Source organism: Silurus aristotelis (assembly GCF_946808225.1).
Source record: "Silurus aristotelis genome assembly, chromosome: 20".
Taxonomy (NCBI): domain Eukaryota; kingdom Metazoa; phylum Chordata; class Actinopteri; order Siluriformes; family Siluridae; genus Silurus; species Silurus aristotelis.
This window is the reverse complement of record NC_139593.1, coordinates 16557199-16580413: the sequence shown is the minus strand read 5'-3', so window position 1 is coordinate 16580413 and position 23215 is coordinate 16557199. Positions and strand designations below refer to the sequence as shown.

Sequence of the window (23215 nt, the reverse complement as noted above, 5' to 3'; positions counted from 1 at the left end):
AATTAATTTGGTTAACCCAGCGCACTTTTCAAAATGATAATTTCTCTTTCACACTGCTTCAAGTTCACAAAACACAGCCTAGATGAATGCTGAATTAACATTTAATTAATTTATTAATTTAATGATTTATTTATTTATTTAATTATTAACATTCATTGCCACCCAGATGAGGATGGGGTCCAATTGGAATCTCAAGGTTTCTTCCTCATGCCATCTCAGGGAGTTTTTCCTTGCCACAGTCACCACTGGCTCACTCATTACTTATTACTTATAGTCACTAAACTTATGCAACTTTATAAACGTTTTATCTCTGTAAAACTGCTTTGATACAATGTCCATTGTTAAATGCTTGCTACAAAAATATAATTACATTGAATTAAATCTCTGAGATGAAATACTTAAAAAAAGCATTTGATCTACCAGGATATTCCATATACTTCCATATAACACTTAAATTCCCTTCTGATATTTCCATCCCTCCCTCCTCCCTTTATCCCTAACCTTAGTCTACAGGCACTGCCAAGTTGCTTCCTCTTCATCTAACTGAAACATTCTGTTGTGGTGCCACTACACCAGCAGGATATACAGCAGAAACCGCTGTGTCTGGGAGTCATTATTAACGTTTAAAATGGAATTTAAAAAAAAGAGCTGGAAAAATAAAAAATAAAGTATATCATGGCTTGGGCACTGAAGTATTGCTTATAAATAAGGACCATTATACTTGTATTCGTGTTACATGTTGTTCAGCCACCTGGGATTGATGTGATCATCTTTCTCTTTCTTCCCATATTTTACGTACATCTCTTTCGTGTGTTAAGGTCATAGACAAAAGCTGGAAGAAGCAGTAAAGCCTGGAGCTCTGGCCTTCTCTGAGCAGTTGCGGAGGAGTGCCATGAGATGCAGTCCTCACCAGGCTTCTGCACCCAATCCCCGCCCCACCCTGAACACGCCTCCTTTTGGTAGCCCCACCCACAGCCAAATACCTGGTAAGTTACCTGATGATTTTAAACTAATGAATGAAAAGAGCTGCATTGTCACTTAAACATGTGTTTAGCTCACATATCCGATAGAATTATATTTCCTGACAGCCTCAAATACACACTTTTCGTCTCGGATACTTTTATTTTCTATTAATTATTTGTTTTAGGAGCCTTTTAGAAGCAACATTAAGGTGAAAAACATGAAATATAGTCAAATCCTTGTTATATTTCTTGTATAATAAGGTAACAACCTACTGAATCTAGTGTTATGATTAAAATCACCTCAAACAGAATGAAATATTATTCGGAATCATCTCTTTGATAGGAAATATTAGATCAATTAGCCCATAATTAAGATGTTTTACATGTGTAAAAAAAAATTTGCAGTTAGGTCACAACTGAAGGTAGTTTATTTTTTCATCATTTACCATTGAAGTTGTTTGATGTCCTATTTTTCTTACCGAGTGACATGAGGGTATGTAGTGACACACCATCGAAGATACAGACATAACAAATGAGGAGAACAAGGCCACCTTTGATTGCAACTTAGATGAGCGTGCCTGAGCAGAGCACCACACACAGACACACACAGACACACACACACACACACACACACACACACACACACACACACACACACACACACACACACACACTTAAACAACACATATGCTCATTGTCACTATACAAACATTAACACTTAGACACTATAATACACATATACCCAAGTCCTATAAAATGTAACTGAGGCCATAAAAAAATCATTTCTCAATTTCACTTTGAGTCTTTTCGGCTGGAAAGCCCCATTTCATCCTGCTGGGTAAAAAAAAAAAAAAAAAACAGTATAAAAACACAAGACTGTTTTCAATCACAGTTCATTCACAAACAGATTACAAAAGTGGTTGCATGACAGACTCCAATGTGGTAAAAGCCACATCACGGTGCTGTTCACATATGCTTAGTATTTATACATTAATTTTGAGTAACTGCTTACTGTGAAATGTGAGTAAGCCTTTTATTTTTTTAAACCCATTTCCCAGATGAAAACAGAAGCCAATTTCTGGGAAATGAAACGAGTAGAACAGTTAGGTATTATATTAGCATGCTAAGCGTACTTCTCCTTTTTTTGTTCATTGTTTTTGGGTATTACCTAATTGGGGTAGTTAAACAGGAGGGCCTGCTTGAGAGATTGATTGTTACTTTCTCTTCCTCTGTGAAGTGTAAATAGGAGTGAGGCATGTGTGTGTGTGTGTGTGTGTGTGTGTGTGTGTGTGTGTGTGTGTGTGTGTGTGTGTGTGTGTGTGTGTGTAAGAGAGAGAGAGAGAGAGAGAGAGAGAGAGAGAGAGAGAGAGAGAGAGATGAGAGAGAGGAGAGAGAGAGATTGCATACGCATCTGTAGAGGAAGCAGACCAGGGAAATAGGGAAGTGAGAATCCACTGACAGGAAGCAGCTGTATGAGAAAATCAGACATTTTATTAATACAGGCTTATGGGAATAATTCAGTATTAAGCAATATATAAACACTGGCAGATTTAGCAGCTAATATTTGTGAAGATATAGTCAGAGTAAGTATAAAATTTCCCTATTATTATTATTATAATTATTATTAAATGAAAACTGAATGAAAACATGCTCCCTGTAGTACATGATAAGTAAAGTAAGGTGTGACAGTTGAGCTTGGATGGGCATGGAGAAAGGAATGCATGGAAAAGCGAGAGATGAAGTGAACGCACAGTAACGCAGAGGGTCGAGAGATGGAAGAATGGCTGGCTGATGTGCATGGAGCTGATAGAGCTCTAAAACAGCGAGTTTCCCTCTGCGTGCTGCTTTCTCCTCTCTCTGATCCTGCCGCCAGAAATAGCATTGGAAGCCATGTCAACGGAAACTGTTATTAAGTCATTCAAGAGCACTTTCTCTGTTTTCTCCCTGCTCGCATTCTCTTTCATAAACTCTCCTCTCTTTTCTTTTTCTCTCTGCACATTTTTTTATAATAAAGTAAATCAGCAGCAGCTGGCACCACATCCAGGCTTGTGTATGGGTGTGTAGGCGTGTGTGTATTAGATTGTATTAGAGAGTTTAGAGGATCAGGCTATTGTGGTGTTTTCATGTTTGTATATAAAATTGGAAAAGCGTGTACTGTATGTGTGTGCGTATGTTGTGAGTGTGTGTGTTTGGTTTGTGTGTGTGTGTGTGTAGTTTGTGTGTGTGTGTGTGTGTGTGTGTGTGTGTGTGTTTAGCAGTTGGTGCTTTGACAGGAAGTGACAGCATTGGTGAAATGCAGTGAGTGTATTTAACTGCATAAGTGGAATTTTAGGAAGTGCAGACTGAGATTTGAAAAATGCCCTAAACTATACTGATGTTGATAAGAATAAATAGCTTTAAATAGTATAGGTGTTTCTATTCAACACGAAGACTCAAAAACAAATTCTCCATCAGTTCACAAATGAGAATCCATATGCACTTTTTAATTCTAAATGCAAAACTCTACAAAGCAACTTACCAACACCTGGGTCAGATGATCAAATCAAACCTGTTCATTTGTACCGTTTCTGAAAATCATAATTTATGAGAAAAGCCCCAAAACATTTTTGTGTTACACTTCTGTCTGTGTGTAGTCCTGGAGTAAGTGTATGGGTATGAGTACTTTTGCCCATGTTCGCTCCTTATTCTGCTCCCTCCACACTTTGTATCCACATGTGCGTGTATGTGGGAGTCCAGTAAAACTTGAATGAGCTTTGCCTGCACCGGATGCACAACGACGCCTCAAGCCACCCACCCAGCCATGTGTGACTCCTGGCCCATAGCAGAAGCACTAGGCCTGGGGAGGTGGAGAGAAGAGAGAGGGAGGCTTCTGGAAAAGGCTGTTGGGATTCCGGGGGGGGGGCTTGGCATTGTGCCGCAGTCTGGCTCCACTTGAAACAGCCTAAAACGCTCGCTTTGGCCGCCGTGTGTAATTTGCTTCCTCTCTGATGGCTCGCCTTCCCCTTCTGTCTGGAAGTCTGCAGGCTATCGGCAAGCATTTATAAGATCGTAAGGAGAGAGAGAGAGAGAGAGAGAGAGAGAGAGAGAGAGAGAGAGAGAGAGAGAGAGAGAGAGAGAGAGAGAGAGAGTGTGAGACAGAGAGAGAGAGAGAGAGAGAGAGAGAGAGAGAGAGAGAGAGAGAGAGAGAGAGAGTGTGAGACAGAGAGAGAGAGAGAGAGAGAGAGAGAGAGAGAGAGAGAGAGAGAGAGAGAGAGAGAGTGTTTGTTATGCATTAGCCCTGATACCATTATGGGATGAAGGAAAATCCAGGCCACATCACAGGCTTAAACAATGATTTATCTCCTAAAATGGTGTTTCCTGGTTGTGACACATCAGCGTGAAATGATATTATGCTTATTTCCAGGTGAACATAACAGCTCTCACAAAACCCACTTCTAATGCAATATTCCAGCCCTGTAAACTGGTTACAGCGATGATTTGCACATGTTAAGAAAGAGTTCAGTGTTTAATGGAGGCTCTGTGGCTGTTTAAATGTTACAATGTTATTTCGCATATCTGTATTAAAGCCACCAATTCAGTATAAGGAATATGAGGATATGAGAACATCTCATGGAAATCATCTTTTTTTCACATTTTGGTTTACACTTATTTATTTTAAAAGAAACTGACATTAAGCACATGAGTTTTAGTGTTTTTATTTACAGATATGAAATAATAATAATAATATTAATAATAATAATAATAATAAAATATATAATGATAATAATAATAACAATAATAATAATAATCCATCTTGTTTTTTCAGACACCAGGCAAATGCAGACGTCACCGTCCTGGACATATGATCAATCCTATCCTTACCTGGGTGCTATTTCTGCACCCACTATTCATCCCACGACGCCCATCTCGCCCAGCCGCAATCCAATACACTGTAAGAGCTGAAATGCACCAGCATGTTACATATGATCACACATCATCTGTGCATTACTGATGGCCATGCTAGTACGAGAGACCTGTATTAATCAGGCTTGATTGTAAAACATGCGTAAATAAATTCCACATACAGTTCTCTTATTAATCAAATTTATATGTGGTGTATCTGTATGATCAAACTCATGGCAGAAATCATAAATCAAGGCAGTAGTAAGGGAAATAGCTAATAATAATAATAATAATAATAATAATAATAATAATAATAATAATAATAACAATAGCAAATAACACAGAAAATGACAATTAATGCATTATAAAAATCTACATCATGGGGTTTAGAGTCAGTGTGTGATTTATAAACGTAAATTTGAATTTATCAGCATATTAATCCTTCAGGTGAGTCGGTGCATTTGTTTACAATAAGAAAGAGTGCACCATGAAATGACTTCTCACAGCGTAGAGATTATTTTTTAGGTTTTAATTCATATTTAAAGCACACTATACATACTGGTAGTTTGATTTTCACAAATTATTGGATATGGATTTTTGTCTTTGCTCAGGAGAGAAACTTAAATAAATCTTTAATTCAATCTGGTGTTAATAAAGTCTGACATATTCAAGTTCGACAAAGAATATGTCTGCAGTTGACATTGGAAAGTGGTTCGTTATCAGATTGTGGCCCTCAACGATGTTATTGCATACACTTCCATAACAGTGTTAATTTACAGCGATCTCGGAGCAACTCAGACTCAGCTTCGAACTTTTTGTCCTTAATCCACTATTATGACATGTAAATTAAAAGGATATGAGAGAAAACTTGGATTGATCGTGTCTTTATGCCATGTAAATAAAGGAATAGAAGACAAAAGCTTTCTTTATTTGTGCGTAAAGCACTTCTCTTTTCGGTGCTGCATGTTCCATGTTCAAACTCTTCACTCATTTTGCAGCAGTGTTGACAATCATCAATTTATTTTTAAGGTTTATTGTTTTCAAATAGCTGGTGTAAGAAAAAAACTGCATGTAGTATGGTTTTTATTAGCTGAAAGGTAGATACAGTATCGTGTGTTTGGAGATTAATTTCTCCACAGAAAACATCCATGTTAAAATTATTTCCCTTCTGTAGGTTCAGATCTGTTCAGTGACCCACGTGTCGGTTTGGAGCGTCCCTTCTCCTCCATCCCCTCACTGCCAGACAACCGCTTCGCTGACCACCGCGTCCCGTACCCCACTGCAGCCTTCACCTACACTCCTACCACCGTCACCAACGCTATAGGTATCGGCATGTCAGCCATGACTGCCCCCGCTGGCCGCTACCACACTTACTTACCTCCTCCCTACCCTGCCGGCTCCTCCCAGGGCCAGAGCGGACACTTCCAAGCCAGCTCTTCCCCCTATCACCTCTATTACAGCAGCGCTACCGGCTCGTACCAGTTCTCTATGATGTCGGGTGGAAGTGGGGGAGACCGTTCACCCCCCAGAATCCTGCCGCCGTGCACCAGCGCCTCAACGGGCTCGGCCCTCCTCCACCCCTCACTGCCGAATCAAAACGACATTGTTGTAGAGGCAGAGGAAAGCCACAGCAGCTCTCCAACCAGCATGTCCTCTGAGGCAGTGTGGAGGCCGTACTGAGCACCAGCTTTACTCTAAACAAGACTGACATGTTGACCAATATGAAGTAGACCGCTGATGGAGGAGTGCATGGACTCGTTTTTCCACAGCATGAGACTCAGTTTTGTTTTTCGTAAGATAATTATGGATAATTTGTTGTTGTTCTTGTTGTTATTATTATTATTATTATTATTATTATTATTATTATTATTACACCAGGTCCTTCTATTTCTAGACAAATACACTGACATGGCACTGTCATCAAACTTGAATCAGAAAAATGATACCATTATAACTGAAAAACATTAGCCAGAAAATGTATATCTGCCAAAACAGCTTGTAGGCTGGAAATTATTCATTTGTGGAAATTAATGATGAATTTCACACACAACTGCCTGGTCATTTACAATAACTAAATGAGGTCTCGACCAAGCACTGAGATTTCAGACCTTTGTAATTGTCCAGTGATTCACAAAGCTGGCCGTGCTACATTGGATTGCGTTGCGTGATTTCCATTTAAGAGTTAAAAGAGACCTAGAGCACTGTAGCGCATGCAGTCTCAGGTTTATAAGACTTTACCTCATCAGTCACTGCCCTATTAAGGCTGTCCTCTCACAGTGCAAACTCGTCTCTATTGTATTTCAAATCTCCTCCTGATTCCCAGATACAACTAGATAGTGGGCAGGTTTGGCTGTAACCCACACTTCACCTCTTTTTATGTAAATAGACTGTAAACTACTTCTCACTGGTTAACTGGCGTTGGCGGTGACAGTGTCTTTGACCTCCACACTTGAGAAAACTAGAAATGCTACATAGCCTATATGTTTTTTTAGCACTGCTTTTATTTTGTGAATGTAAACCTTGTGAAGAAGCTGATTGTTTGTAGACAACATCGTGTGGCGTCTTTCTTTCTGTTCAATGAGCAACGCTCAGGGTCACAAGAAATCAACATGGAAAGTGGGTAGACTCAGGCTCTCAGTGTCATCTTGTGCTGATAGGACAAGAATGGCCAGGCTCCTAAAATGGTGCCAGCTTCTAATACCCCCTCTGCCAGCCCCTGCTTCCATGTGCTATTCCTGACCCAAGAAGAATTTATACAGACAAGCAAACAAGCCCTGACCTGCCCGTGCCATGCAACACTATCTTACAGATAAATACGCACTCACTTTATGTTCTCCATACTCACTAGTCTCTATAGTTCTATTCTTTCTTCGACTCCAGATTTATGGTCTGTCTCCTTTCCTTGTTTTTTGCTATCTTGTTTATGGCACATTGTGTATCACACAATGTTCTGTGATACCTGTAATTTTGGAATTCCAGCTCCCCTACCTACAAACACACACACACACACACACACACACACACACACACACACACACACACACACACACACACACACACACACACACACATACACACACACACACACACACACACAGAGCATTAGCTATAATACAGTTTCAGGATCCAAGCCAAGGTCCATAAAATATATTTTAAAAAATTATATAAAAAGCAGAGGGTGTCGGAGCAGCATGACACCACTAGCCCACACACACACACACACACACATACCAATGTTTATATTTATATGTGGATATTAATGTGTGTGTGTGTGTGTGTGTGTGTGTGTGTGTGTGTGTGTGTGTGTGTGTGTGTGTGTGTGTGTTACTTTCCCCATAAACGATTGGAAAGCACAGTTCCACCATTTTGCTATCACCACTAAGCAAAGCTTTTCCTAGTTCAAAATATTTCCAGTGACTGGGGTTCCAGTTAGACTTAGAATTTACAAATATGGAAAATCTGTGTAGAGACAGTTACAAACGTGTGTGTTCTCACGCAAGTGTGAGAGAAATAGAGACGAAGACAAAAAGATTGTGAACCATGGCCCAATTTATAATGGCATGTTAGTAATGTTATTTATAGCAATTAGAATATTGTCCACATTAAAACTGTCATCGCACCTCGCAGATATGATCCACAGCTCTAAAAGATGTCTGAGATAAAAGTAAGATTATTAAAACCCAGTGAGCAACCAGAGTAAAAATAAACAGGATGGTATCATCTAGGAGTGATATGTCACTGCTGTTAAATCGACCAGGTAATTGAAAACTTGGTTAAAATTCAGCTCCAATCTTTTCACTTACCGATGAGAACTCTTTGTGATCTTTTGGCCCGATCTCCATATTCGTACACGATTTAGCCTAAACACCCCAAGACTGATTAAGAGTCAAGGTCTCTCACCTATCAATTACACACCATTCATCAAGCAGATGCTTCTTTCCTGCATCTGCCCTGACAGCAAACACAATCAATAACCAGGGCACTAACCCCTGAAAACTCGTCTGCCTCAACAATTCTCATCTCCTGTCATTTCAGCTGAGTTCTGCTCACAGATTTCACACTGTGATTAATCACAAATGATAATGGTAAACAGGGGGAAATTAACTGTGGTCAGAGGCAAAACACTTCCATTAATCTAAACACCTGACACTGGAGGAATGGATTAGGAGATGAGGGAACATATTAAAAAGAAGTCCCCAAATGAGTGAAATCCATGTCCTACTCATCATGGAAATATCTGAATATAAATTCCCAGCATGCAGATGATATTGGGGGAGAAGCACAGACTTTTCTGTGCTGCCCACTGAAATAAGTTATTCCATGAATCGGCTTTACATATCAAATTATTATTCTGGAGATCAGAACTGAGTTAATACTTGACCTTTTATACAAACTGAACAATAAGGTTAACAAACAAAAATGAAATAATTCTAATTACTATTGATGATTTAAATATATTGTGTCCATTTTCTAAATGGAAATATTCTATTAAATTCACATCAATTTTTTATAGAAATAAAAATTGTCGTATGGCAGCTTTATAGAAATTAAGAATCTAAAAATCTAAAAATACATAAAAAAATTGTTATGTTCTAATTCATTCAAACACAGCAAAAAATATTATTAGTATAATTATTAATAAAAAAATTATCAGTTTATTAGAATATGATAGATACGATATTGTTATTGCATAGTACAGGTACACAGCAACAAAATATAGTATAGCATAACTGTATAACAGAATAGCATCTACTAGAAGTACAAATATAAGCATTGTGCAAACTAACAAGTGCAGATAAATATGTGAATATATATGTCTGTGACCAATGTCTGGTAGTGCTTGCTGGTTGTATAATTTATGCAAGGCTATTCTGAGTAAATAAACTTGCAATTAGTAGAGAAATTACTATTAATTGTGAAATCTGGAGAGATGCTGGGCCTCACGTTGTGCATCTTGGTCCTATAATATAATACAATGCAATACAGGGTGTACAATAGCATGTTTGGTCTGCATCTAGGCTTGCAGGTTCGAGGAGTCTGTGTGCATCAGGGTTTCCTCTGGGTATTTTGGTTTCCTCTCCCAGTCCAAAGGCATGTTTGTTGGTGGCATGTTAGGCTGGTTGGCATTTCCAAATATAAATAAATAAATAAATAAATAAATAAATAAATAAATAAATAAATAAATAAAATAAAATAAAATAAATAAATAAATAAATAAATAAATAAATAAATAAATAAATAAATAAATATTTGGGGGTCTTTTATTGATTAATGTTTTTATATTGTTTTTATTTTGTTTACTTGTTTAGGTTGATGTACAAAAAAATAAATAATAATTTTTAAAGTATGCTAGTGAGCAATGTCAGTGCGCATGTCAGCCAAACTGATCATTTCGGAGCTCTTTTCATGTGTGTCGGAAGAGCCTTTTACTTTGTCGGCTTAAAAAAAAAAACACAAACACATCAGCGCGAGAATTACGCAGCTTCAGTGATCGAAACGCCCAGGCGGGGAACGGCGGGGTCTGCGTAAAATAAACGCAGCTGCAGTAGTGTATTGACGGCGAGAGCGCGAGACTCTGACGTGCTCACGTCACGCGCGAAATTTAGAAAAGGCGAAAGAAGAAGAAGAAAGCGGAGCGCGCGCTGAGCCTCAGCACGGTGTGGTGTGTTGTGTTTCTGCGCGTCTCTCGTGTCACGTTAAATCATCCTTTTTACGCGATGGCGGATCAGAGCTGTTACTCCCCGAGCTTTAAGAAGCCGTGTGATGTCCTCCGCATGAGGAGAAAGCGGGCCCGGAGTGAGGTGTTGAGACGGGGCGCTGCAGCAACCAGCGGCTCGACAGGAACTTCTATCCGGCCTTTCTCCCCCGGACCACTGCTCAACCCTCAGACCCGAGCAGGCGTCCAGGCGAAGCGCAGAAACCCGTTCGCCAACATCGAAAACACCTACAGCAGCCCGAAGAAGAGGAACCGTGCAGAGAACCCGGAGGAGTGGAGGACGTCCCTCAGCGCTGTGTGTGAGGGAGAAAACCCTGCGACACCGTGCCGGGGAGAGAAATTCTTCCGCGGCGATAATACACAGGTACTATTTTAATAAAGATCAATGATATAGACGTGCGCGCGCATATTTTAATTGTTATTTTATTGTTATTTGTTTGAGGTTCGTTTATTCAGCGCCTTTTCCGCTCATCACTGATGAACAATAGACCGTGTGGTTACTGTGTACAGGAGGAATGGAGTCTCAGTGAAGCTGTGAAAACTTACATGGGTTTTATTCTTTCCTATTTTAATATTAAATTAACAATTAGAGGTTAAATGTTTTTTTTTTTTATATTCTGAATACATATTGTACATTTAGATATTATTAAGTTGTATATAATGTAATATAATTATTAAGTTGTACATAATCATAAATAATATATACAATCAAATATATAGAAAGTTATATCCATCTGTCTATCAAGCTGAAGAGATTTTCTGTGTGTAATAATTATAGTGTAATTATGGTGTAATTATTTGGAGGAAACTGTTGTTCATCTGTTGTCTGTGCTCCAGGTGACAGTAAATCTGCCTGTGGACTTTACTTCCTAATACTTTAAATCAGAGGATCCCAAAGTTTGACTTGTGGCTCCATCCTCAGCATTCTTCTACCGATATACCCCATGTCCCTCCTCTGCACATGTCCAAACCAACTCAATCAAACCTCTCACTTTGTCCCAAAAACGTCCTACATGCACGATCCATCTAATACACTCATTTCACACAACACACAATGCAACTGCTTCTGAACTTCTCTATACTTCTCCATCAACATTCTCAAAGCAAATAATGAGTCTGTGGTGCTCTTCCTCAGCATAAAACCATACTGTTGCTCACAGATGGTCACCTGTTTTTCTCTCAGCCTGGCTTTTAATACTTTTTCCCATAACCTAATGGTGTGACTGATCAGCTTAATTTCCTGTAGTAACTGCATCCCCCCTATTCTTAAAGATCGGTACCAGCACACTTCTTCTACATTCCTCAGGCATCCTCTCACCTTCCAAAATCTTGTTAAACATTCTTGTTAAAAACTCCACTGCCATCTCTCCTAAACATCTCCACACTTCTACCGGAACGTCATCTGGTCCAACCATCTTTCCACTCTTCATCCTCCTAATTGCTGCGCTCACTGGGACTTTCGCCACATCCCTCTTCACCTGCTGCCGCATCTCCTTGTACTCCTGCCTACTTTTCTCATCACTCTGCAGATACCAATTCTGTTTTGCCAACCTCTTTCTCCTTATGTTCTCCTGTACTTCCTCATTCCAACTTTGACTTCCTTTCTATTTCCAGATGTCACACCAAATACCTTTCTAGCTGTCTCCCTTATCACTTCTGCAGTAGTTGCCCAATCATCCAGCATCTCTTCACCACCACCGAGCCTCTGTCTGACCTCTTCCCTGAACCTCACACTACAGTCTTCTTCCTTCAGTTTCCCCCATCTTGTTCTTCTTTCAGTTCTCACTGTCCTACTCTTCTTCTTCACCTCCAGAACCATCCTACAGACCACCATCTGATGCTGTCTAGCTACACTGTCCCCCGCCAACACCTTACAGTCTCCAATCTCCTTCAGGTTGTATCTCCTGCATAGAACATAGTCCACCTGTGTGCACCTTCCTCCACTCTTATACGTCACCCTATGATCCTTCTTCTTCCTAAAATAAGTGTTCACCACTGCCATTTCCATCCTTTTAGCAAAATCTACCACCTTCCACATTCCTCTCCTTAAAGCCATACCTACCATCACCTCCTCATCACCTCTGTTCCCTTCACCTACATGCCCATTAAAGTCTGCCCCAATCACCAATCTTTCATTGTATGTACACCATCTACCACTTCATCTAATTCACTCCAGAACTTTTCCTTCTCTTCTATCTCACAGCCCACTTGTGGAGCGTAAGCACTGATGAGATTTATCATCACCCCTTCACTTCCTGCTTCACGTTCATCACCTTTATCAGAAACTCTCCTCACCTCCACTACACTCTTACTCTACTTTTCCTTCAGAATCACAGCTACACCATTTCTCTTTCAATCCACACCATGATAAAACAGTTTTAACCCATCTCCCATGTTCCTAGCCTTACTCCCTTTCCACTTGGTCTCCTAAACACGTTTACCCATCATGTTAACTAACTCTCTCCCTTTTTCCAGTCATAGTACCAACATTTAAAGTACCAACCCGAACCTCCAGTCTCCTACACTTCTTCTTTTCCTGGTGTCTCTGTAGACGTCTTTCTCCTCTCCTTCTCCTCCTTCAGCCAACAGTAGCCCAATTTCCACCGGTACCCTGTTGGCTAACGATACCTGTGGCAGTCGTTGGTAACCCGCGCCTCGACCGATCCGGTATGAAATTTAGGTTTGTGATCCGCATACTAGATTTGGCACGTTTAAAGCTGGATGCCCTTCCTAACACAACGCAACCCTCCCCATTTATCCGCACTTGGGACCGGCACTAAGAGTGCACTGGCTTGTGCAGCCCTAATGGCTGGGTTACTTTTCATATCTGGACTGCAGGACCATAAAAGAGCCTCACCTCAGCCATGTCCTTATTCATGTTAATATTCAGGATCTCAGTAATAATTCTGTTTTATTGTGTTTTTCTCACAGCCAGAAGAAGTGCTTTCTCTTTCTGAAGATCAGTCCTTATTCGAAGAGGATGTATTTGAGGTGGAAAAATTCACACCCATCCTAAAGGTGTGTAAAAAAAAAAAAAAAAAAACTCTGTTCTTTGAAAATATATTTGACAGAAATCAGAAGTTTGTGCGCATGCGTGCATGTGTTTTCACATTTGCAGTGTTAAGTATCTGTTCTGATTCATTCAGTTTATTCTATGTTTTATTGGTCTGTCAGTTTGTGCAGAAGAAAACATGGATAAACATATTAAACAAGTCTATTATTTATTAACTCCTATATACAGTGCATTGCAAAAGTATTTATACCCCTTGAATATTTTATGTTATAACCACAAACTTGAATGTGTCCCAAATATTTTATTGGGATTTTATGTGATAAACCAACACATAGTATCGCATAATTGTGCTGGAAGGAAAATGATGCATGGCATTAAAGATTTTTTACAAATAAAAATCTGGAAAGCGTTGTGCATATGTTTTCAGCCCTCTTTACTCTGATACCCCTAAATAAAATCCAGTGCATTCAACTGCCTTCAGAAGTTACCTTATTAGTAATTAGAGTCACCAGTGTGTACTTAAATCCTGGTATAATTACAGCTGTTCTGTGAAGGCCTCAGAGGTTTGTTAGAGAACATTAGTGAGCAAACTGCATCATGAAGACTAAAGAACACATCAGACAGGTCAGGGATAGTTGTGGAGAAGTTTAAAGCAGGGATAGGTTATAAAAACATATCCCAAGCTTTGAACATCTCACGGAGAACTGTTCAATCCATCATCCAAAAATGAAAAGAGTATGGCACAACTGCTTACCTACCAAGACCACCTCAGACCATGTCCACCTAAACTAACAGGCCAGAAAAGGAGAGCATTGATCCAAGCAGCAGCCAGAATGCCCATGTTAACTCTGGAGGAGCTGCAGAGATCTTTAGCTTAGAAAGGAGAGTCTGTCCACAGGACAACTACTAGTCATACGCTCCACCAATCTGGCTATTATGGAAGAGTGATAAGAAGAAAGCCATTATTGACAAAAGAAGAATAAGAAGTCTTGTTTGCCGCAAGCCATGTTGGTGATACAGGAAACATGTGGAAGAAGGTGCTATGGTTAGATGAGACCAAAATGTAACTTTTTGCATTACATGCTACTGTGGCGTAAACCTAACACTGCACATCAGCCTGAACACTCCATCCCCACTGTAAAACATGGTGGTGGCAGCATCGTGCTGTGGGGATGCTTTTCCTTAGAAGTTAAGGGGGAAGCAGGTCAAAGTTGATGGAAGGATGGATGGAAATAAATACAGGGCAATCCTGGAAGAAAACATATTAAAGGCTGCAAAAGACTTGAGACTGGGGAGGAGGTTCACCTTTCAGCAGAACAATGACCCTAAACATACAGCCAGAGCTACAATGGAATGGATGAGATCAAAGCATGATCATATGTTAGAAAGTCCAGACCTAAATCCTGTTGAGAATCTTTAGCAAGACTGAAAAATTGCTGAAGAATGGGCAAACATTACAGTCTGTAGAAGTGCAAAGCTGGTAGAGACATTCCCAAAAACACTTGCAGCTGTAATTGCAGCGAAAGGTGTTTGACTCAGAGTGGATAAATGCATGTGCACGCCACACTTTTCAGATTTTTATCGCCATGTACACCGTTTTCCTTCCACTTCAATCATTATGCGATACTTTGTGTTGGTTTATCACATAAAATCCCAATAAAATAAATTTAGGTTTGTGGTTATGTGACAAAATTATGGAAATTAAGAGGTATAAATACTTTTGAAATGCACTGTATCTATGATGAATTGCAGGCAGCATTTTTTGTAAAATTGAGCCAAAGGACAGAGTGGAAGTGTTGAGAAAATTGTCCTGTGTTCTTAAGATTCAGACAAACAACAGAAAAAAGACAATAAACACTGGACTCGATACACAACCTCTTTTTAGGCAAATTTTGCAGTTTAACTCCTTACATTTTAACAGAATGGCATCTTTGTGTCATTTGAGGAAGTGTTCTGTTTGCGTGACTGTGACGGTGCACAGGATGTAACGGTACACAAATAATGTGGCATGTCCATGTTTACTACTATCGCTACTCCTATGTGGACTTTTCTATGTGATGGTTGTTGTTACAGTGTCACTCGTCAAAAGGTGGGATATATTAGGCAGTGAGTTCAGTAAGCTCGTATAGTTCCTGTGTTGGAAACAGGAAAAATGGGCGAGTGTAAGGCAGAGGCACTGGTGTGGGCATTGCGATGCTCTGTGTAAAATTCTGTGGAGAAACCTTGAGTTCTGGCATTTATGTGGATGTTTTTTGTCAGTGCTATTTCATTTTATGCTCATCGAATATGACTTTCTTTTTTTTTTTTTTTTTTTTTTTATCAGTCTGTTTTTCATATTGTCATTAGCACTAAGATGGTCCTTTCTTGTCAAAGTTTGTTGAGCATTAAATTTAATGGATCCCTTTTAGATCTTAAAGATCTATCTTTTACTCCTTATAGAGTCCAGGGGCTCCTGATGTAAGAAGTAAGTCCCAGCCAGAAGTGTGTGGAGAATACCCAGCAGACTGGAGCCTGAAGACCCGAGTGCTCATCACCTCTCCACAGTCTTTCGCCTGGGCTGAGCATCTGAAAGCTCAAGAGGAAGCCCAGGGCCTGAGCTTGCACTGCAGGGCAGAGTACACTCCTCTACCACTGAATATCCAGGTATTATTTATATACTCGAGCAAATCTGCATCTGCCCTAAGAACTGGTTCACTGCATAGAAACAAGTTTATTCTTTACTTATTGTTATGATGCATACAACAGACCATTATTTACTTCTATATTTATGCATGTTTGATTTGTTAAAACTGTAGAAATAATGATGCAGATGCGTGTTTACCTGCCAAAGTTGTCAACTTTATTCTCATTGTGTACATTTAATGTTTTTGCACACTACTATAATTAGCACTCAAAAAATACATATTTTTTTCCTCCTCTAATAAAAACATCAGTCAAGAAAATTAGACACATGAACGTGTGATGCCTCAGTCACGGAAAAATAAAGTCTATTTGTGAGCGACTTGTGGAAGATCAAAAATGTATATAGTTAATGGTAATGCATTCATTCCTCATTAGAGTTGGTGAACCACATCAGTTTTTATTTTTAATAAAGACTTGTTTTTCCACTTGCGTTTAAGTGATGATAAACATATGTAATATGCTGATGTGTCACACAGACATAATCCATGCTGACCTGGAGGAGAAAATGACCCCGGTCCTTTCTTACTGTTTAATCTCTTTACAAAATATTTTTAATCAATGTCTTTAGCACTGGAAAGCAGGACCATGAACATATATGTTGCTTCAGCATTTTCTGAGCGGTCAATGACTGGGACATACAGGACATTCCTTTGAATTAATGAAAGATGATTTTAATTATATCAGCTATAACATTAAAACCGCTAAGGTGATTTGTATAACATTGATTATTTCATTACAGTGTCACCTGTCATGGAGTGGCATATATATTTGGCAGTGAGTGAACAGTCAGTCCTTCAAAGTTGATGTGTATAAATGAGTAAAAATGGGCAAGCATGAGGCAGTGTGACACTCTGGGCAATGATCTTATGAAAAAACTTGGGTCCTGACATTCATGTGGATGTTACTTTGAGATGTACCTTTACAGTAGACTTAATCTTAATCATACAATGATATTGTATTATTACATTTATTATATTCACTAAAGGCAGTGGCCTGTCAGCAGAATAATGTGTTCTGGAGTGACTTAAGGATGTGGATAGGGGTAACGTTTGGGGTTTTCTTTATACAATAGAATGACTAATCCCAAACTGTGTTTGCATTTCACAATTTCACAACTCCTAAAACCTGTAAAGTAGGAAAATTAAAAAATGTTTTAATTATTTGTATTTTTCAGGACCCTCGGAGCTGTGCAGAGCTCCGTTGTGGTTTCCAGCAGTGTCTGCAGTACTGGCAACATCCTTCTCTGCCGTGGCTCTCTCTGTTCCCCCGGATTGGCGCCAAGCGCAGTTTCTCAGACAAGAGTACACCATGGGCTCAAGATACTGCCTTACAACAGAGCCTGATGAGTGAATGGTAAGCGAGAAAGATAACATGGTGTTATATGGCTGTACATGCTAAGCATGTCTTATTTGTTAAAATGTCGCAATAATATTTGGAAACCTTCTTAATCCTGTTTGTAATGAATTTGCCATTGATATATATTTATGTAACTGCTTAATGTGCCTTTTCCTTCATATTACAGGTCAGTGAGCTTGACTTCTCTGTACAGTCTCCTAAAGGCCAAACTCTGTCCATACTTTTACCTTTGTTCCTACCAGTTCACTGTGCTGTTCAGAGCAGCAGGACTGAGTGGTGCTAAAGGCATCACCGCACTGCTTTCCCCAACCACCAGGGGGCTGCGTGAAGCCATAAAAGCTGAAGGTAAAAAAAATAAGAATAAAAATTGTTTACTGAAATGTTAAATGTAATATTTAATGCAAAATGCACTCAATTACATAAACAAGTATATCAAGAAGAGCTGAACTATTTAACTGAGACTGATCATGGTCCAGATGATGTCAATGAATACATATTGCACCTTTTTTATTTTTTTTTTTAATCACTGAAGTCACAGCTTCATAAAACAGTATCTTATCGTTTCTTCATGAGTCAATATGTTTTATTTAGTGACTTAATAATGTATGTATGCTGTATTTTATTTATTTTTTTCCCTATTTCAAATATAATTGTAATAATTTAGGAAATTCTGAGAATGACCAAGTCCTATGTTTACATCAATATTTGATGCATTGTCTGTTTGGATGTTGTGTTTCTCTATAGGCATAGAGTTCTCACTCCCTCTGCTGGAGGAGAAAAGGAAGAGCAAAGAGAACAGCTCCTCTCATTCTAATGACTCTCAACTGACTGATGGAAATGAACCAAGCAGTACATTGTTAGTGTTTTTGTTTACTGAATTCAGTGGATTGTATCTACTTTAGCATTACAGTGCAACACTGACACCACTTTCTGTTTCAGGACAGATGAGTATGATGATAAAGAAGAGGAGGACGAAGTGGAGGAGGAAGAGGACGATGATGAATGTTTCTCCTGGCTGAAAGAGATGGGGGTACAAGACAAGATCAAGAAGCCTGATGCCATCTCAATCAAGCTGTATGTTGAACATTTTTTGTGTGTTTTTATTAAACAAATGCACTAATACATTTGGGTCGAAACTTTGGCCAGAATCTCTGCCCATAGAAACATGGCTACACAACATATGACACTTTTTCTTTTGTCCTAATTCAATTCAGTTTTATTTGTTTATAGCGCTTTTAACAAATGGACATTGTCCCAAAGCAGCTTTAAAGAGATAAAGAGGTTATAAATTTGGAGTGTATAATTTTAGTGCCTATAGGTTTGTTCTTAATGTTTAAAGTTTATCCCTAATGTGTGAACCAGTGGTGACTGGAAAAGAAAAACTCCCTGAGATGGTATTAGGAAGAAACCTTAAAAAGAACCAGACTGAAAAGGGAACCCCTCCTGTTCCGCTGTAACGAGTCCTCGAGTAACTCTGGTCATTTGATTACAAAAATTGATTGAGGCAAATTTTACCTCGATGCTTAGCTATAGTCCATTTAACTACACATGGAGAACTGCGTTTCCCCACGGACCATTATTACTGACGCAACACCCACTAAATTCGGGAGCGCACTGGACAGGGAACACAGAAGACACTGCAGAATGAAAAATGAAGGAGGTCGAGGAGAAGATTCCAAAGTTTGGGATAATTTTAAATTAAAACATGAAAACACAATGCGTTTTTTTTATAGATAGATAGATAGATAGATAGATAGATGGATGGATGGATGGATGGATGGATGGATGGATGGATGGATGGATGGATGGATGGATGGATGGATGGATGGATGGATGGATGGATGGATGGATGGATGGATAGATAGATTAATCTGAAATTTATTTTTATGTTTTTTTTTTATTTTCATATTTGTATCTACATTTTGATGTAAAAAATTAAATGCACTAATTAGGTTTCATTTTCGCAGATATTCTTGTAGGCAGTTAAAGCAATAAAAATATAAGTTTTTCTAAAAAGAATACAAATTACTTGTTTAATTTAAGAGACCCGTCATATTTTCTCTATTCGTTAGTATCACTCTTTAATAAAGAAACACTTCTTTTTATACGATTACTCGATTAATCGTTGAAATAATCAGTAGAAAACTCAATTACTAAAATAATCAATAGCAACAGCCTTAGTTTGTTGTATGTGATTATTTATATGTCTGTTTTAGGTAAATTGTTATTTTTCATATTTCTAATTTGTTAGCAATAGTTTTTTATTTGTCTTTGACATTGTGGTTCACCACCAACGATTTTGCTGAGATCTTTGAAGAAACTCTGGATAAATGGATTGAATTATTTATAAGCTTTATGTAGTCTTGTAATCTATGAATTTGTGGACATGAACAGGAGCGTGAATAGATCAATGTTTTTATTGTTTTCACCAGCAATTGATAAATGAATACATTCTTATTCCGATTAATAAACCTGATTCAATGAGTGAAAATATACACAAATGTAAAGAACATTTAAGGGACCTGACTGCAGTTTCTAACTATTTTATTATCTGGAGACCTCAAAATAATCATCTGTAGGTCTTCATATACATTGATTGATTGTGTTACATGGTAGGCGTAAAGAGCACAACGAGGTACGAGTGGACCACAGGCCTGAATCTGTAGTTCTGGTAGAAGGCTCAAACACGTTCACCTTGATCAACTTCCTCATCAACTGCAAGAGCCTGGTAGCTGCAGCTGGTCCTCAGGCAGGGTTACCTCCGACACTGCTGGCTCCAACAGCATTTAGAGGAGCGACACTGCACACACTGAAGGTGAGGAGCCAAATTAATCTCATGTCTATTTTACTGTCCTCTAACAATAAACATCAGTTTATCTAAAGTAAACTGTGTTAATATGTGGGTATGTGTACTGGTTTGTGACTCCAGGCACGAAGTGTAAATGTGAAAACACAAGTGAGGACAGGATTTCAGGACGTGTGCAGTCTGGAGCTCACTGGCCCCATAATGCCGCATGCACTACACACACTTTCCATGCTCCTGAGACCAGCCCAGAGGGGTGACTTCTCCATGGCAATTTACACACACGAGCCCACTGCTGTTCTAAATGTACCAGTCACCAAGCCAGCTGAATCTGACGGACAGGTATGTCGCTCTTCAGGCTTCATTTTGTTTATGTTGCCAGACAATTGTGACTGATAAATTTGAAAATAAGCCACTATTGAGGTTGGTTGGTTGGTTGGTTGGTCTTTGGACAGTCACTTAACTGTTTTCTGGATGCAGATTAATTGTACATTTTTCCTAAGTACAGTTTATTTTTTTTAAACAGGAACCAGTTTGAAAATAATCTGAAATCTCACAGTTATGAAGTTGGTCAGTGTTGCCTGGAAATGCAAATTATGATCACTTCCTTCTTTTTTCTTTTTTTAAATACAGAGTAACGTGTTGGAGGAATTGAGCCGGTGTTCTCTGCAGCAACACACAGTGCAGCAGCTGATGGAGCAGGCGACGCTTGGCAAGAGTGCCCTCAGACACATCAACATGAGGGACTACTCCTACAGCTGGAGGTCCTGATGCCTCACTACATCTCATGGACCTGTTAAACCTGTCGAATGTGACTGCACAATCAGTCGGACATGTAATCTTAAACATACTGATGGATTTGTTTAACCTGATGTCTGTTTCTTAGTTCTTTTTACTCTCAGTAATTGTGTGTGTGTGTGTGTGTGTGTGTGTGTGTGTGTGTGTGTGTGTGTGTGTGTGTGTGTTTTCGTGTAACACGTAAGCATATCCTTCAGCACTACTCATCTGCTCGAAGGTCTCACACTTGAAGATATTTTCCTCTTTTAATTTCCCACTCATGCCCTTTTTAACAGCATGCATGTAATTTAAATATTGTGTTGAGAACAGAAATGTGTGGATGAAGATGTAGCTTTTGTATAATGTGTAAAGTGTGCATTTCATTTTATCCCTTTGTAGCATTGTATGTATTGTATATTAAATGAACTGGGTTTTATGTGTCACAGACCATGTGTTTTTGTATATAAATAATCGATCCCACAGTAATAAGATTTAAAGAAAAGGAAGACAGCTGCTTTTTTAATCACTATTGTAAGTGTTAATGTGAGTTGGATTGGGATCCATATGTGAGATGGTTTATATACAATACAGATACTAAAGCATTGTGCATATAGGTGCAGTATGGTTTCAGTAGAGATCATTGAAGAATCTTTACATTGCCTTCTACAGTTTATCAAGTTTGGGTCAGATGTCTGCTTCAGCCTTGATACAACATACCTGGAGCTGTTCAGCTTAAACACCCTGGAGGTGTTGCTCAAGAGCCCTCCTGTGGCAGCTTGGTGGTACTGCGGCATAAATGAGCAAATTTCTGATCAGTAACACTCCGCTAAATAGTTATGATGTTTAGATTCACCACTTTTTTAATCTCAGGGGAGAAATTCAATTTTAAGTTTAGTATTTAAAATGAGACTCCACACACACTGTGAGCTGCTCATTTACTACCCAGTTTGGTAATGAAGTTTCAAGATTTTCTTGCCATCCACATTGTACTAAACAGTAATTTGCATATGCAGGGTTTCTGATGGGTCTTAACAGGTAAAAAAGAAAATATATTACATTTAAAATTTTTAACTTTAAGCCTTAAAAAGTCGGAAATCGTTTTAAACATGTCTTACAGATTTTCTCAGTTGCTTTGGAGTATTTCTGGTATCATCCTTTGTATTTGACAACCAGTAAGTGCAAGATATGTGTACAAACCGCACAACACACTCAATGCAAACACATTGGATTTCTTGCAAAAGCCTATACTTTTCTCACAATACTCAGTTCATCTCTCAGAAGTAAGTATTTGTCAATGAACATCTCATTCATCAGAATGAAAAGTCCTTTTGTCATTGCTTACAAACGAGATCGTCAAAATCTTTAGTCATGTTGTCAGTATGACGCGTTTTCAGAATTTCCTGATATAAACTACAGTATCTATAAGTCTCAGCAGTGCACATTTAGTTATTTGATTGCATATTTGATTTATATTAATTGCAAGAGACGGGACAGGATTCACACTTTTACTGTACTGTACACATTTTCGTTCTTTTCTTGGTTGGTCGTCCATTTTCAGACATTGTAGTTTTGCTCTGTTGCCAATTGAAAGTTCAAGGAGAAATAATTTATCATTGGTTCTCCTTCATATGTGACATTCAAGATTCATCTGCACAACTCAATGTGAGTTACAGGCATTATTTTACTTCAGCGAACTCGAAACTGAGTTCGCTGAAGGCACGTGCACGTACAAGAAAGCCACGTGCCTTTCTTGTGTATATGAGATATTTTATATTTCAACCAATTTTACTCCAAATATCTGACAATAGCCTGTTTTGGAAATATCCAACTTTAAATATGTCACTTTTTATATATAGCCGAGCAACATGAATCATGAATGTAAAAATAAAAGGTTTATTAGTCAGGATTTCTGCGCTCTTCTCCTGAGGAGAAGGTAAACTCTTCCTCACTGTCCACAACCATCCGAAGTGCTTCTTCACCGCCATCCAAACACGCAGAAAAAGCAGATCAAATCTATAATGAAG

At 38.8% G+C, this 23215-nt stretch overlaps 2 protein-coding genes across 2 annotated transcripts in view; both read left to right on the top strand.

Moving 5' to 3' along the window:
• The window catches only part of runx1 (RUNX family transcription factor 1), a 19374-nt gene extending 11981 nt beyond the window's left edge, over positions 1-7393 (top strand). The window contains exons 5-7 of the mRNA XM_083522405.1: positions 819-986; positions 4768-4893; positions 6019-7393. Coding sequence (XP_083378531.1) covers positions 819-986; positions 4768-4893; positions 6019-6524 — 800 coding nt within the window. The 3' untranslated portion in view covers positions 6525-7393. The remainder of the gene's footprint in view (positions 1-818; positions 987-4767; positions 4894-6018) is intronic.
• A 2968-nt stretch (positions 7394-10361) lies between these two features.
• donson (DNA replication fork stabilization factor DONSON) lies at positions 10362-21634 on the top strand. The gene is made up of 10 exons (XM_083522361.1): positions 10362-10924; positions 13492-13578; positions 16013-16216; positions 17430-17608; positions 17778-17956; positions 18356-18467; positions 18551-18685; positions 20228-20426; positions 20541-20756; positions 21048-21634. The coding sequence occupies exons 1-10, from the start codon at positions 10562-10564 to the stop codon at positions 21183-21185; spliced, it is 1812 nt and encodes a 603-aa protein (XP_083378487.1). The 5' UTR covers positions 10362-10561; the 3' UTR covers positions 21186-21634.
• The last annotated feature ends 1581 nt before the right edge of the window (positions 21635-23215 follow it).